General features: G+C 47.0%; 1 protein-coding gene across 3 annotated transcripts in view; it reads right to left on the reverse strand.

The window, feature by feature from the left end:
* Positions 1 to 17505, reverse strand: part of VTI1A (vesicle transport through interaction with t-SNAREs 1A) — a 331254-nt gene that overhangs the window by 46490 nt on the left and 267259 nt on the right. The window contains exon 9 of one of the 3 annotated variants that reach the window (XM_036265634.1): positions 10935 to 10962. The exons of the other annotated variants lie outside the window; for them this stretch is intronic. Coding sequence (XP_036121527.1) covers positions 10944 to 10962 — 19 coding nt within the window. The 3' untranslated portion in view covers positions 10935 to 10943. Of the gene's footprint in view, positions 1 to 10934; positions 10963 to 17505 lie in introns of those variants that run through there. 3 annotated transcript variants of the gene reach the window in all.

Consider the following 17505-nt stretch of genomic DNA (forward strand, 5'->3'; position numbering starts at 1 on the left):
AAACCCTTGCTTTCCAGCTCATCCAGTTTAGCTGGCACCACGCCATCTCACAGTTTCTGAAAACACATCGCCAGTGAGGATATGCTGTCTTAGGCTCCCCTTCCCGCCCGCTAAGGGAGAGGTGGATGAAGAAGCAGACAGGACATAGTTCCCATGCTCTATGGGAAAACCTTGAGCATATTCAGTTCATCCAAAGCAAGCACTTTCCTCTCCTCTGTGAAGGGCACTAACACTTTCTTCTTTCCAATGGGAATCTGGGTCCTGATTTTCCTATTGACTATTAATGCGAATGCAACATTTTCCTCTTCAGGTGAGGTTGCCTGGGGCAACCAGCAGGTAAGAATCAGATACCAGCTGCTTCCAGAAACAGCCTCTTTCTAACTGTTAAGTTTAAAATGTTTGAACCTAAGTTTATAAATCAGCTTTTAATGGAATTCAGTAAAGTTTATAAACAGAAATGTCAAGTAACTCTGTAATAATAATGTTTATCTTTGAAAGTACTAGTTTTTCATTATTTATGTAGAGTTGACACACTTGGCCCATTGCTTAGTGTCAATTTTTTCCTTTTTTTTTTTTAATCCTCATCTGAGGATACTTTTCAATTTATCTTCAGATACAGTGGGAGGGAGGGAGAGAGAGAAACATCAACATGAGAGGGACACATCGACTGGTTGCCTCCCGCATGACCCTGACCAGGGCCAGGGACGAACTGCAACCCAGGTACGTGCCCTTGATTGGAATCAGACCTGCGACTGTTTGGTCCACGGGCCAACAGTCTAGCCGCTGAGCCAAACCGGCCAGGGCCTTAGTGTCAATTTTTAACTTTAATTTTTGTTTATTTTTACAAAACAACTTTATTGCCTAAGGTTTCCTTTTATGCTTGACTTTATCAAAATTCCTTAACATTCCTTTCCGTGTCCTCCTACATCCATGTGGTCTGGCCCTGGGTATCAGCTCCACCCGACTCAAACCCCCTCTGTCTTCTCGTCTCTCCAGACACAATGGCCTGTCTCTTGTCTCTGCACACTCCCTCCTGCCACAGGGCTCTTGCATGAGCTCCTTCTCTGACAGGAACATCTGTGATGTTCATGAAGGTAATGCCCTCAGGTCTCAGCTCAGGCATCACTTCTTCGTGAGAGCCGCCCTGTCCTCCACGCTGAGGTGACATCTCCAAGGGTCTGTGGACCTGCGTCACCAGCGCCACCTGGGGTCTCGGGCTCCCCTCAGACCTTCTGAATCAGAAACTCTGGGGTCGGGGGTGGGCAAGACGCAGCAATCTGTTTTGGTAAGCCCTCCCGGTGATCCTTTTTTATTTTTAAAAATGTATTTATTGATTTGTTTTTGTTACAGATATTTCTCATTTTTTCCGCATTGACACCCTCCTCCCCTTCCCCCCGCCCCATCCCCAGCTTTGTTGTCTATGTTCATTGGTCATGCATACATGATATAAGTTCTGTGGTTTATCCCACCCGCCAGTGCCCCCTCCTCTGAGGCTTGTCGGTCTGTACCCCACTTCTATGTCTCTGGGTTAATTTTGTTCAGCAGTTTAGTTCATTATATTCTACAAATAAGTGCGATCATGTGATATTTGTCTTTCTCTGCTTGGCTTGTTTCGCTTAGCATAATACTCTCCAGGTCCTTCCATGCCATTTGACCCAGTGATCCCACTTCTAGGAATATACCCTAAGAAACCTGAAACACCAATCAGAAAGAATATATGCGCCCCTATGTTCATAGCAGCACTATTTACAATAGCTAAGATCTGGAAACAACCCAAGTGTCCATCAGTAGATGAGTGGATTAAAAAGCTGTGGTACATGTACACAATGGAGTACTATGCAGCTGTAAGAAAGAAAGACCTCCCAGTGATTCTGACACCTGTTCCCGTCTGAGAACCCCTTGCCTGAGTCGTCCCATTGCACCGTGAAGCACTCCCGCAGGGCACTCACGAGCATCACACTCTCACAGTTGTGCGAGCGTTTGATCACTGTGTTCCCCCCACTACACTGAGGGCAGGGACTCTGTCTTTCTTGCTCACCACTGTTTCCCGGCACCAAGCCATGCTTAGCACGTAACAGGTGTTCAATAAATATTTTTCAATACATTAAAAGTAAACAATTGTAACATTTACTGGGACAAAAACTGTGATAGAAGAAATGGGTTAGAGAGAGGAACAGGTAATTGACAAATGAAGAAACAGTATTTTAACACGCTCAACCTCAACCAGTAAACAAAGAGACTGGTAAAGCAATGTGATGCCCCCCCCCCCCCATTTATTACAATTATAATTCCAGCGCAGAGCCAGTGCGGTCAGAATGTGCATTGGTGCAGCTTCTCTGCGCTGCCGTTTGGCATCATTTTGAAAACGGAAAACAAAGCAGCCACTCCACCCTGACTCATCAACTCTAAGGATATATTAGAACATGTGTGCACAGGTATGTGGATGTACAGGAGTGAACACCGACCGTAACGCTGTCAGTAACTATGACTTTGAAATAATGCAGATATTTCTCAATAGGCATCTGTATAAGTAGATTGTGGTGCATTCAGAACACCAAGTACCACGCAGCCGATGAAAATGACGCTGCTGAGATCAACTCATTCATCACTATGAATTCATAATCACAATGATCACAATACTTAGTAAAATGGAAAAAGCTCACCTTCATTAAAAAATGGCATCTCTACGTGTATGGAGCAAGAGAAAAGTGTCTGGACGTAGAGTTAGCAAAAGGCTTTTAATGGTGTGATTATCACTGATCTTTCTTCACAGTAACTTTTCTAACTTTTTCAACACATTATATAATGTGAAGACTTAAAATATAACATGTTAAACGACTTAAAATATAACATGCAAAACATCAAGTTTAGCTTAAGCAAAATACAACTAGGAAGGTAAAGCAATTTCATAAAAACAAAACCAACCAAAGATACTTCCCACAGTAAGACTCTTCTGCGTTATTCACTGTTTCGGATTAAACATGCCGCAGGTCATCTCCATTCCCACAGACAATCAAGAATTGCCTGCAGCTGGCTACAATGACCAACACATCAAGTCCTACAGGCACTGATTGGGATTAAGTAGCTGGTGACTGATAGGATGCATGCAAACTGCAGCCAAGAATTTCTGGCACAGACTAGGACAAATCCCCAACCTTAGCTGAGACTTCCCGAGGCTGCCACATCCGTGGAGGGTGAGCGCCCGTCCCCATGCTGCAGGCTGGGCATCGTCTACTGGGAACCTCTAACTCACTCCCAGGGATGCTGGAGACACACTCTGGCAGGTACAACTGCAGCTTTTTAAAATCTTTCTTTCTCTCTCCCTTTTTCTCGCCCTGAAAGCATACACATTCGTGGCTTGCTGTTTCCCAGAAAGAATGCAACGGCATGAATGGAATGAATGAACCACTGAGGTGGTTGTGAGGGCCACTGCACAGATGTCTGATTGGCACCCAGTTCATTACACGTGCTTGGTATCACAGGCAGGAGGTGGTAACAGAGAGGCTGGAGGTCAGTGGCAGAAACTCAGTGACCTTGTAGCATATATTACAAAACCACCCGAGAGCTTAAACTGAATGAGGTTTAAGCATAGATAGGTTATAAACACAGAGAACTTACACACACACACACACACGGCACGACAACTCCCACATACGAAGTCCCCTAACTCAGTGAAGCTACGTCCCAACTGCCACCAGGCTATTAAATTCACTTCTTGACGCTACAGAGCAGGGTAACATGCTCTCAGGACAAACAGGCAGGAAAAGAAGCAAGAACTCAACTCAACCTCATCACCTCGGTGCAGGTGGGGCGTGTGAAATCATGCTCGGACGTGAGACCTGTAACAAAGGCCAGGGGTCACTACAGCCGACCAAGAGGCCACGTGCTTAGCCATTCATTCTGTACTGACCAAAGTGGCACCGCTAATGGGTCTCTGAGTCTGGTGCCAAGTGGCAGGCGCTGTCTGGGTGCAGACTTTGTGGTGTCTGAGGGCAAGGGTGGGAGCTATGAAAATGTTCTCCGGCTGTGTCCCCTTTTTGTTGTTGTTGTTGTTGACAGTATTACAGATGTCCCCTATCCACCCCCCCTCACCCTCTCGGCTGTAACTCTTAATTTTTTTTTTAAACTAGGCTTCCACCAGCTGTTTAGGCTGTGATGTGCTGGATGAGTAATATTTAAATGTCTTGATCTATCACGTGTGCAGGAGACAGGGCCCTGAACCGCAAAGGGCGCTGCTGTCCAGGCCCAGCACTTAAGTCACTTCTGGGAGCAGCCAGGAGTGAAAACCAGCCACATTTCCACGTGAGAAAGTTCACTTTTAGGCAGCGATAGCCTCGTATTCATCAACTCTATTCCAGGTAGGTATTAATGAGAAATCGGCATATGGAAAGCTAACGATTGCATATCCTTTGCATAATTACAATGACCTGAAGTGCTTTCAAAATGCCAAATTAGCTAATTAAAATGAGTCCTACTGAAGTTATCCCAATTCAAGTCTCCTGCCCAAACACACTTGCAGAATCTATGCTTAACGATGGAGTTAGAGAACTGAGAAAGCACTCTACCTAGTGCAGGAGTCTTTTCAAATTCATGTTCAAAGGCTCCTACTCCAACTTGCAGGGACCCTTTGTTTACCTGTTTCTGGATTCCTGTCTATTTTCCACACCCTCCCTCAAAGCCCTCAGCCTAGCATTGTCTAACCCCACCCGATTCCACCTTCACCTCTTTTCTGTCTGCCACCACGACACCTCTCTGCTGCGGAGCTGCACCTGAGCAGTGGGGTGGGCTCCGGCGTTGCTGGGACGGCAGCCACAGAGAACGGACCAGCTGCTGCTCGGCACACCACCCGGCACACCACCCGGCGCACCACCTGCTGCTCGGCGCACCACCCGGCACACCACCCGGCACACCACCCGGTGCACCACCCGGCGCTTGGCACACCACCCGGCACACCACCCGGCACACCACCCGGTGCACCACCTGCTTCTCCGCACACCACCCGGCACACCGCCCGGCGCACCACCCGGCGCTCGGCACACCACCAGGCACACCACCCGGCACACCACCCGGTGCACCACCTGCTTCTCCGCACACCACCCGGCACACCGCCCGGCGCACCACCCGGCACTCGGCACACCACCCGGCACACCACCGGAGCGAGACCGCTGCATCCATGGCCCGGGGCTGGCTACCCTCAGCTGAAGTCACATAACCTACCCAGCAACCACTTTCCAATCCACTTTATTTACAAGAGACTTGAAATAAAATCTAGTAAGTAAAACTGGAATGTACCTTGTGCAACAACTGTCAAAGAACTTGAACTTCTTTGGGGAGGGAGGCAGGAGAAAGTGTTACACTGTCCAGGTCTGCAGTGAATCGGTTCATTGTAAAAGAGTTTATTGAGACCACAAAGTAGATATCCAGAAAATGAAGTAAGAGCATTTCTTGTAGCGTGAATGGAATTGTTCCATGTGTACAGACACACATAGATAGATAGATACATATAGTTATCTAATTAATTTAATCCATATGTGTGTGTGTATATATATAGAGAGAGAGAGAGAGAAGAGGAGGAGGAGGAGGAAGAGGAGGAGGAGGAGGAGGAGGAGGAAGGGAGAGGAAGGGGGAGGAAAAGAAGGAGGGAGGGGGAGGGAATGAAGGAGACCAGCCACCAATGGTAATAAATACAGCAACAGAATCAACAGTTTTAAAACTCAATTGTGTAGGATGGAACTTATTTTTCTAGCTTATAGGATTAAAACTGAGTTTCAACCACAGAGGTAAAGCATTGCACTGACATTAAGAATAATGTTAGGCTGCATGCATTTTTTTTAAGAATAATATTATTAGCCAGAATAAGACATAACTGAATGTTTAAGGGAAGAAAGCCTTTATTTGTTCCCCATACAATCATAACTCAATCAACCACACAGGGCTCCCCCGCCCCCAGCCACCGTGCTGATGGGAGTTTCGTGTAAGCTCCCTGTGTGTACAGAAGGCTGACTTTACGGTCTGGAGGGGTGATCCCCAAGCTGTTAGGCCGAAATTAAAACAAATCTCACCGGCAGATCTGGGATTTAAGACAGCTCTGTTTAAGAGGGCCATGCTGATTATACCAGGAGATAAGCCCCACACAGTCTGAGGCGACCACTTCAGCAAACACAGCATGGCATTTTAATTTTCTAGTTTTTCACCTCACGGAAGAGCAGAGACCTCACAGGCATTTTGTTATGAAGAGGTTTCCTTGAGGCGTACAGGCGTGCTATGCGCCAGGCGGGCCTTGCCTTCTCAGACCCCAAAAGCAGGGAAGATCAACGCGTGCTCCCTTGTGAAACGGGTTCACCCATCGCTGAAGTGGGGCGGAAGGGGCCAGGAAGGGCATTCGGTCCCATTTCCACATTCTTACATCGAAGGGGAACTTAGTGCTGCGGATCAACACACATCTGGATTGTTTCCAACTCTTTGGTTTCTCTTACACAAAAATCTCATCTGTGTCCCCGCCCAACACACACACACCAGCGGTCCACATACCGCAAACGGAGGCTTGTGATGATCTCAGCAGCACGTGTGACATTTTAGAACCGCGCTATCGAAACTGCCAAACATCTATTTCTATATCCCTAGTTTCTATTTCCTCATGTGCACTTCTGCATATTTTTCCCTGTTTATGTCTTCGCCACCCCCCTTCTTTAGTTCTGGCCCTCCGCAGCTCAGGTTTAGGAGACTCCAGAAAGCACACCCCGCTACTCAGAAGAGCATTTTGTTTTGCTTGATTACGGCGTCCACATGGTCACCACGCACCCTGAGGACACGGGGGGCTCCTCAGACCCTGGCCATGCACCCTGACTCTTCTGATCTGGGCAGCCTCAGAGAGCTGGAACAGTGCGGAAACACGGGGTCATTAGCAGCACTGGGAGTCTGGGGGCAGGGGTGGGGCGGGGACAGGTGGGAGCAGGAAAGCATGCGGTTCCTTTGAATCTGCTTCTTGAACCAATAAAACGAAATTCCTTCATACTCTGTGTAGGTGTTATGGTTGACTGGGAGGATTCCCTGAATGCAAAAGGCTCTTTGCAAGCTGGAGGCTGCAGAAAAGAGGCCTTTTTTTTTTTGCGAAGCATTTTGCAGTTGAGCTGTGTCTGTTGTCTGTTTCCAACACAAACACTTTCTAACACAGTGTCACCACACGTTGGTTCAGCGGTGCAAGTGAACGAAGTTAATACACCCGGGGAAAGCAGAAATGGATTTTATTAAGTTTATTAGCAGCTAAAAACACGATACTTCAACAGTGGGAGGAAAGTGATCCACCCACACAATTTGAGAGGAATGAACATTTGGCATTAACTACAGCTAATATGTGAAACCTAAAACCTAGTTTTCCATCTAAAGACCTTTGGGGTCCATTTTTACACTACTTTGATCAAACCAGGAATTAAAGTTCAAGCTGGCTTGGTTGAGTCCTGGAGGGCACTGGTATTTCTCCAGTCACACCTCTTCACATCAGCATTTCCTCAGGCTTATCTTTCCCTCCCACCTTAGCTTTACTTGGCTCCCAACCAAGGATGCATTTCTGCCAGTCAGATGCCACACCTCCCCTCCAGCCGCCGGGAGGCCCAGGGCAGTAGAGTAGGCATCAGCAGAGGCATGGCAGGGGTCACAGCAGGAGCCTGGCAGGGTCACTGATCTGACGCCACTTTGCAAAATAGCATCTCAGCCGAGACAAAGGGCTGAGGAAGGAGGCCCACACGCTGCTCATGAGAAAAATGACACGTATGAACAATAGCAACTACCAAAAAATTCACTGAAAACTGGACATGGCTGGGACTAAGCACCTTCGTTTTAAGCACTTCATTTAATTCTCACAACTACACTTGGAGGGATCCCATTATCTTCCGTTCACAGACAAAGAACAAAGGCTCGGTAAGCAAAGTGACTTGGCCAAGGGCACAGGGCAGTGAGTGACAGGGCCAGAGTCTGAGCCCGCACCTTGACCGCCGTGTGCCCAGCATCACGGCTGCAGCCAGCCCTCCCTCCTGCAGCAGTGGGTCTTTGACCCCTGGCACTGGAATGACCTGCGTGCATGTGTTCAACATTCAGATTCCCGGACCCCGCCCTGCAGGTTTTGATTGGGCAGGTCTGGGATGGGGACCTGGAGTTTGTCTTTTTAACCTGCACCCCCGGATGATTCTGAAGCAGAGAAATGATTGTGGGTCACTGGCCTAAACGTTGTGTCCGCATGGGTGAAGGAATTTGCCGGGACTGAGCTGCTGGAGAAAAAGGGGTGCTCCTTACAGATGTCCAGAAGGAAATGCAAGCCAGGAGTTTGAAGACGATCTGCAGTAGTAACAGACTCTAAGAAGCTGGGCCTCCCCAGTCTGCCTCCCCCATGAGCCTTCCTGTCCGTGCTAACCCCGTGAACTCCCCGTCCTCCAGGTCCCCTCAGCTCCAGTGTGGGACCCACGGCTACACCCTGCTTTGTATTGTGTAGCTCAATTTACAGGTGGTTAGTGCATACATGCTGTTTGCAAATAACCGGGGGGGCGGGGGGGGGGCAGGGATGAACTAACTGACAATTCTTACATACAAAAATGCTCAGGGCAACATTATTTATAATGATGAAAAACTGTAAACAAACAAAATGCCCAGCTGTAGAAGATTAAACTGTGCAGACATTCTAAACAATGGCTTGAGGCACAGTGAATGATATGGAAAATGCTCACATTATGTCAAGTGGAAAAAATAAAAAAAGCAAAAACCAACTCCATATGATTTTGTGAAAAACAAAAATAAAAACAAAAGATTAGAAGAAAATATATCTAAATGCTCGAGAGGGGGTCTTTGGGTGGTCAGATTACAGATCATTTTAATTTTCTTTTATATTTTTCTGTAGTATGTGACTAATTTCCATGAAAAGACATTATATTAAACTACCATTAAAAAAAAAAAATAACAGCAGCAAAGAAAGATAAAGTGAAAGCAATAAGAGAGATACTGCTTTTCCTCGGGGAGCTTAAAATTTAATGTGGCAAATGAGCAAGTTGTATCTGGAGTTGTTACCCTCGCCCTGCACCTTGACCTTCCCCCTCCCAGCCCTGTCACTCAGCAATTTCGGCCTTGCTGACGTCACTGCCTTTCCGTTAGATGGTGAGGGCGGGGCCTTCCGCACCCTCTTAGGTCACCTTGTACCCATAGCACGCAGCAGGGCCCTCACACTTGGCTGCCTTTCCATACATATTTTTGGCTTAATGAATGAAGGATGTAGGTCTCACCTCCCTAACTAAATGGTGCCCAGAGGGCAGGGCTCACATCATATATAATATTTCTGAATTGCCCTGAACACCAGACATGGGCATGTAGTAGGTGCTTAGTAAAGACGGGGGGGGGGGGGGGGGGGTATATGGAAAAAGAAGCATGCCCGAGGAGCGGAGCCAGCCTTCTGGAAGCCGGTCCAGACCTCAGGCAGGACTCCAGCGTGAGTCAGGGGAGCCAGCCTTCCAATTTAAGTGCCGGCGGAGCCGAGGAGCTGATGTTTGCTGAGAGATGCAACCAGGTACCCGGATCTTTATCTGCAAAAGCAGTCATGCCTTAGCACACGGCTCCACTCCACCCCGTTTGGAAAAAGATTGATAAGCATAATGATGATGTTTTAATGAGCTTAATTGCACATTCCTTATGTTCTTGCAGAGTTGCCAACCAGCTACTTCAACATCCAGCCGTTTACTTGTAATAACTTTCCCCCCTTTCTCCACGCCGGGGAGCATAATTATTCCTGCGGTAATTCGGCCCCCGCTCCCTCCTCCCCTCCCGCTCTCTTTTTCTCGCTGTTTTTTCCCTTTCTGGGAATGACTCTAAATGGGTATCTTTGAAAGGAGGGTGGCAGGCTGCTTTTGGTACAGGACTTACCAAGAACCCTTTCATCAAAGAAGCCCTTGTGAGCATGCTCTGGCCCCGAGCCAATCAGATCATCTCTGTCTGTTTCTGAAGAAAATCTGACCCTGGTATGCAAGTCAAGCCCGAGTCTGCAGACAGGCTGACTGTGCTCCTAGGCCAACCTGTCTTAGCCGATTGAAAAAACGCTGAAGGGAAAATTACCTGTTTGGCTCCAGACGGAATTAACTTTTTTTTTTTTTTTAAATATACACACACAAGTATGTTTATTATTTTTTGTTTAAAACTGTTTGCCTATCTAATATATTCATTAATGTTATCTGGTCAGTACTTGAAACATTTTGAAATATGTGCAAATTCAATAAGGCTACAAGGCCTGGAGGCAAAATAAGATGAATTTTCTAATTAAGTGACAGAAAACTGTTTGGGGATTAACGAAGGGCAGTTCTGTAATGTGTTTACGGGCTCCGCTGGGGGCAGGGACATTTGGTCCAAGAACAGGCCCTGGTGGGTTCAAGGGCCTGGACACTCCACACCCCAACCCCTCCTGAAACCGCCCTGCACCTCGAATCACATGCTGAAGGTAGGCAGCGCGGCCACAGCCCTGGCAGACCCCGGCCCCTCCCCCCAGCATGGGGCTGGCCCATCTTCGGGGTCCACTTTCCCAAGCAGGCATCTCCCTGTCACCGGCGCTAAAGGTCCGCCGCAGGAGTCAGGTACGCTCATCTTCCGCACCGAGTTCCCCAAATGTCTTATCTCTTCAACCCTCAGCCCTTAAACTAGCTCAGGAACACATTTTTGACGTTTCTAGACAATTCCAGAAAAAGGTCATAATTGAGAAATAGATTTTGTTGTCTGAGTAACAGTACTGACACATTTCTTCTTCCCTGTACCCCGTCCTACAGTGCTGCCTCCTTTTCCTCCAAAACGCAGGCGTGTGGAAGCCACACAGCCGGCTCCGAATGCTGGGGCTGGGCCGGCTGCCGGGGCACCGGGTTAGGGAAGAGGCGACCTCTTCCCTCCAAGAGAGGGTCTGGATACCTCTGCCCCTGGTATCTTCAGGAGAGATCTGAAGGCCTAAAAACAATAGCAGTGTGAGATCACTCAAGTCTTAACGGCAACACCATGTACAGGTGAGAGAAATATCGGGCGTGCCCTTTTACTTTGTACTTCTCAGAAATTACCAAAATTTCTACAGTGAACTTTTTTCTTTTGTAGGTGTATAATGTGCTTTTAGCAGAAACTTCCTGGGAGCACCGAACACGCACATTCCTGAATTAAACGGAGTCCACTTAGGGACAATAGGCCGGGCGGCATCCTAATGGTGGGAGGGGTCTGAACCAGAAGCGGAGGGGGGATTTTAATGAGCAGGGCAGCTTGAGTCACAGCTGGTGTGGTCCCTGGAGTGTTAAATCAAGTAATAACAAAAATATGAGCGTGTTTTACATATGAGATTTCATAACTTCCTGAGACGTAAACAAGTCCCTTCCCCCTTGGTCGTCCCCTCCGAAGGAATGTCTACGTTCTTGCTTTGGGCTCAGCTTCTTTTCCCAAAGTTTCCTTTGTCTGCGCAGAAGAGCATGTCCCAGACGGGATGCCAGCCCTCTTCTCTCTGGTGGTCCAGCTTGCACGTTTATGTGATCACAGGGGCTCCATCCGATGGCAGGGGGGCACTCGAGGGCTCCCTCGCTCCCTAGCTCCCAGATCCCCACCTGTGCGGTGTGCAGCACTCTCCTTGTTAGTCTTAGACTTGACCCTGGGAAGGACACGTGGAAATTCTCGGATTCACTCTGACCTGAAGTGTTTCTTCCTAGGGGGGCTTTCTTTCTCTTTATAATCCCCGTGAGGTCATGGGTGTACATATGCTGAAACGGAGGCGTTCCCATCCTGAGAGAAAGGATTACCAAATTCTTTTCATATATTTACAGAAAATAAGTTTGCTCCATTCCTGGGTAGGCAGAACATAAATCTGGGGGGAAACATTTTTTTTTTTTTTTGCCCTTGCACAGTCTCTTTTCCCATATCAAGGATAAATAGCTCATTTTCATCACCGAATTGCATTTCTGAATGACCAATGGAAAAAAGTGGTGGAAAAAATTCCTTGCAAATAGTGCATGTTATGCTGTAAACCTATTAGATAATAGTGATTATAGGTTTAGTCTCAACAGCAAAAATGCTGTTTACTATGGAGGGAAAAATGCTCATTTTTTAGAATAAACTCTTTCTAGGATTTGAACACTGTCTACCACTCTGAGAATAGTAACTCTGAAAAGAAAACCACCAAAAACCTCCAAAGTTGAGAAAATTAGCTTTTGGGGGTGGAGGGTATGTTTGTTCTTTTTCAGTTATTGGACTAAGGGTTGTATTATTATTATGTTCAAAAGACTAAAGCTTCTTGTTTTGTTTTTCACATGTGTAAACCTGGTGAAAGAATTCTTTTTGCGAAAATAAGTTGTAAGTCTAACAGCTGACCATAAATTTCACTCTGGATATAAGTAGAATGTCCATATATTGCCATCTTCTCTGGGCCGTCTCCATTTTATGTAATCTTATCTTTTTAAAAGGTGATTTTCCCAATGTATAACTAAGTCCGACTTCAGTGATACAAAGCTTTCTGTAAAATTCACATATAAATCAGGAAAACAAGTCCTTTTCCAGGCCACACGTCTAACAGATTGATTTATAAAATGGGTTCAGAGTCCACAAACGATAGGCCTCTATCACACACACAGGCACACACACACACGCAAAGTGGGGAAAAAAGTCCATGTTAGTGAAATGAAGGACCAAAAATGAGCCTGCATTGTACCCAAGAGGAGACACTGCTAAACCACTGTAAGCCCCCGACATGGAATCTAAGGAGGTAAATGGCAGAACACCCACCAGGCAGCAGAGTTCTCTCTCCCCAGTACACTGACATTGGGGCTGGAGAGTTTGATACAGAAAACAAGCCCTGGTTCAGGGAGCGGAGGAGCCGTTCAGTCTGGAAGCTGCTCTTCTCCTGCCTGGAGCAAGCAGGCCTCAGAAGCCATCGCAAGGGACGAAATACATTTGTAGTGGGCATCCTCCCAAAGACTGTTCCCACCGAGGGAGACTCATACCTTCGGCATTTTCAAAGATTTCTCAGATGGCTCAAAGGTCAGAAAGTGCTAGAGCAACAGAAATGCAGAGTGGACAACATCTGTGAGTTTTTCTTTAGGAACTGCAGCTGGTGAGCTAGTGACTCCTCTGTAATTAGGACATTAATTCTGTTTCATAGTAGTAAATAATGTAATTCAAATAGCACGAACCAGGAAGGGACACAGGGCAGGATCAGAGGACACAATGGGGTCAGTGTGACCACAAAGGAGGAGGCTCTGCTTGGAGCCAGACGGGGCTCAGCCCCGGTGGCTCCTGATCGTGGGTTTCACCACAGCTTAGTGGGCAGGAGTCACCAATTAACACCACCAGCAAACTCCTCATAACTGTACATTACGGTTTCTCCACACCTGTCCAGCTTACAGTTCTTTATGCTACCTATGCATAGTTGTGTCTACACCATGACTTGGGTTCTTCTCAACCTGAGAAGAGAGACCTGCCTTCTCTCTGAATCCTGGGTTGAAAGAACTGTGGTCGCAGCTAAGGAGAGGCAGCTGGTATCTGGCTGGATGAAACCAAGTAAGCTGTAGTCGGTACAGAATGCTGCCTGACCTCTGTCTATTCTGCCACTGTGAAAACTCACTGGTGAGCAAAGGACGCACCAGCTGCCACCTGCCAGGGTTTAAATGCGCCAAAGGGACTGTATAACCAACGGGAGTAGCGATGAACTCCTTCCCCTGCAGGCATGTGACATTAGTGTGTCTAAAACGCATACTCTCTAGGCTCGCACGTGGGAGTCCTAGACTCTTATTCCAGTTCTTCATTTTAACGGAGAGATGGGCCATTTTAGTTCTTCTGTGGATTCTATTTACGAAGGTGACTATAATTGCCTCCAATGGGAATATGCATTTTAGAAAAGAATAGTATTTTAAATGATGTCATAATGCTCCCCAGCGATGCCTACCAGGGTCTGAATAGCTTGTTTTGCAGTTGCTCCTCCCTATCTCAGGATCATATGAAGATAAGACCATACCTCAACCACCTCTTGGCTTGTTTAGAAGAGAATGCACGTGTTCCTCTACCCCCTCACTCTGTGTCAATATCTCTCTTCACCTCTTAAAATGTCTTTAATAATCTCTCAAGGTGCACACTTCACTGCCACTATAAAATTGCTCAGTGCTAATTAAATTGCAAAAGGCTTTGCCCTAACAATTCCAATCATACTATTAAATGTAATTAATGAAATGAATGAGATAAAAGAAACAGTTCCCAGAATTCAGCCCAGGTGTATCTTGGGCAGAACACCTACAAATATCCACGGCCACATGTTCCAAAGGGAGGTAATTGGGCCAATAGTTCTTGAAGCAAAAATCTTACGTCCAAGAGGGTTTGTGTTAAAAATGTTTACATACAACCAACTGAGTTTTCTTTTGGTGGTGTAGGTAATCAAACTCAAGGAGATCATGCCAGGGAGGCAGCAGGTCGGACAGACGGCAGTGGTGGACTAGTCGATGTTTAAAGGCATGCTTTGAAGGTCACGTGTGTGTTAGCAGACCACAACCCAGGGGCTCCTCTTGCCTTCCACCGACCCTTCCTCCTCGGGTGCAGCCTACTTTGCTGGGTATTCCTTCCCCTTTCTAGGCTGCTCTTGGGGAACATTACAAATGGATTTCAACCAGATGTCTATGCTGATGAGAAAAGCGTCTGGTGTTTCCAGGGCTGGCCCTGCCTAAAGCTGGCCTGGCCCAAAGTCTTACTACTTAGCAAAGAGCAACGCCCTGCATAGTTACCTGAGTACAGGCAGCTCTTGGTAGGAATGGTCCTTAGCCTGTTTGGTATCTGGCCATCTCTCACCAAAATAACGCAGTACTGGAATTCGCCTTCCTCATTGTGTAGGCAGACATGTAAATTAGTGTGTTTTGTTTAGTTCGGTCAGTGTGTGAATAGAGCTTGGATTGCCTGCTTTGAGATGGGCCATGCATGCCGCAGCTCACCCCAGACCCCTCTCCCTGCTGCGTGATGCCTGGCCAGCCTCGCCCCACGTATTTATGTGACCCACCTGCTCCCTCCGGCATCTGACCTCTGGTCTAGAAGCAAAGGTGCACCTTGTGGGGGTCTTTCCTTAGTAATTATTGAACATTGCTGTCTTCCCTATGACTAGCTAACCAGCAGGGAGTTAATTATTAGCACCTACTGTGTGACCACAATGCGAGATGCTGGAGTCGCGGAGACGAGAGAGGCCACTTCTGACGTCTAGAAACTTGCTCTCATCCACACCTCGGCACGTCAGCATTCTCTCTGCCAAAACACAGACCACATTCCCGGCAAATCTGTCTTCGATCCTTACACGGAGTGACCGCAATCTTAATTCTTTTCTCTTCCCTCAAAAGATAAGCACTTTACACCAAACACCAGTTTAAACATTGACATTATTCTACTGGACTACGAAAACTTCAATATCCATTGACACTTCAGACAGATAAAAAAGTGTGTGTGTGTGTGTGTGGGGGGCACCCAGATCTAGGAGGCAGTAGAAAAAGAAGAGAACAAAACACACGTTCACACACTCAGCCTTAAAGACAGGGGAAAACCAGCTGGGAAACTTTCATGTTCTTCTTGGATGGCTATTTGAAAACTCCCACGCGCTACGTGCGTCTGTGGAAAAGTCCCTTATCGCAAAGATAGCGAGGTACTAGAGGCCGTTGTTGCCATGGAACGGGTAGTATTTGCCTTTTATTCTATTGCACAATATCTAATTACAGAGGTCCTGATAAAATTATGCGTTCCTAAGCACAAATTAAGGCCATTCTACAGGAGTCTTCGTGCACGTACTTTATTTGTCAAATTTCATTAAAAACAAAAATCAGGGGTGACTTTGGGATAAGCAGTCTAACCAGACTCAGCCCCTTCCAAGATGAAAATCCTCTTCGCCCTAATGCTGGGGGTGCTGGAGTGTCCCGGGTGAAAGGTCAGCTCAGTTCGTTTACTCAACAAACGCCCCAGTCGGAATTCTAAGGCCCTTCCCCCCTGGCATGTTGCACAGGACGCAGATTTTAAAAACCGGTCTCTGTTTCCTCTTGAAATACAATCATCAATTTAACAGCATGGAAGGCTGAGCTGCTCTTTCGAAAAGATAACGTGCCACAAATACAGTTGATAGTCCTTCCCCAGTATTTATGCTACTATACTTGCTTAGGTACCTATACACACCTGTACTGTTTTTAACATAATACTCCACATGCAGCACTTTGAAAATTATCTTTTAGCTCAACTGTTCCAAGACGCATATATGTGTGTGTATTTGTGCAGCTCATTTAACTGGTGTATAGTATTCTACTGTATCGACCCTCCCCTTATTGATGGACATTTGTGTTGCTTTTAAATTCCCGCAGTTCCAATAAACATTCTTTTTTTTTTTCCTGATTTTTTTTTTTTTTTTTTTATCCTCACCAGAGGACAATTTTGCATTTTTTTTGTTCAGACAGAGCGGGAGGGAGAGAGAGGAAGAGAGAGAGAGAGAAACATCGATGTGAAGGGACACATCGAGTGGTTGCCACCCGCACGACCAACCAGGGCCGGGGACAAACTGCAACCGAGGTACGTGCCCTTAGCGGGAACCGAACCCGGGTCTCTCTGTACCGCAGGCCGACGCTCTAACCGCTGAGCCAAACTGGCCAGGGCCCAATGAACATTCTGACACTCGTCCTTTCGTCCGCACCTGGAGGGATTTTTCTAAAAGTCTTCAAATCGGAGCACAGCTAAGTTTCAGACTCGCTCTCCAGAGCCCTAACTTCAGTGTGGTCCCTGCCAAAGCCAAGCTCCGAGCCCGTGCAGTACCTCTGCACCAGCCTGTCCTCAGCTGTCTTCGCAGGAGGCTTTGCCCTGGGGCGTAAGAAACTCCACAGTGCAAGTCCAGGGACACTGGGACTGTCTGTTGCTGTGAGTAGCTCCCCTTCCCTCAGGACCACGAGGCCAGGCTGGAGCGTTGCGTTCCTGCCTGTTCTACACACAGTCCTGTGGAAGGTGATGCGGTGTTGGGACGGTCCGAATTCAGATACACTGTGGAGTGAATGGCGCAAGTTCTGATCATTTTTGTCCATTAAACATGTAATGACTTAACTCCTTCCATCTCCTAGATTATTTTCAAAGAATGCAGCTCTCCCGAGAATTCTGTAAGGACAAAGCTGAGAGTCTCAGTGATATGGGCAGCACCTCATGTCCCCAAGGTGACAAATTCCCCGAGAGGCCTTCCCCACTAGCTCTCCACTCAGCTTAGAATCAGCATTCAGACTCAGACTGTTTGCTCGCTCAGAAAAAGCAGTCCGCTCTGGCTGTTTTGACAATGAAGACTGGAGTTGCTATTTGGGTTATACAGCGGACGCCTCCATGAACTGAACGAGATACATCTATTGTTCCATGGTTTTGATAAGAAAATACTTAAAGCATATAAGATAAAAGCATTTCCTTAAAAAGACATTCTATTGGCAAGGATGGACTTATGTGAACAATAGTTTGCTTTTCCCCAACCCTTTCCAAGTCTAT

Source organism: Molossus molossus, unplaced genomic scaffold (assembly GCF_014108415.1).
Source record: "Molossus molossus isolate mMolMol1 unplaced genomic scaffold, mMolMol1.p scaffold_m16_p_17, whole genome shotgun sequence".
In the NCBI taxonomy this organism is placed as follows: domain Eukaryota; kingdom Metazoa; phylum Chordata; class Mammalia; order Chiroptera; family Molossidae; genus Molossus; species Molossus molossus.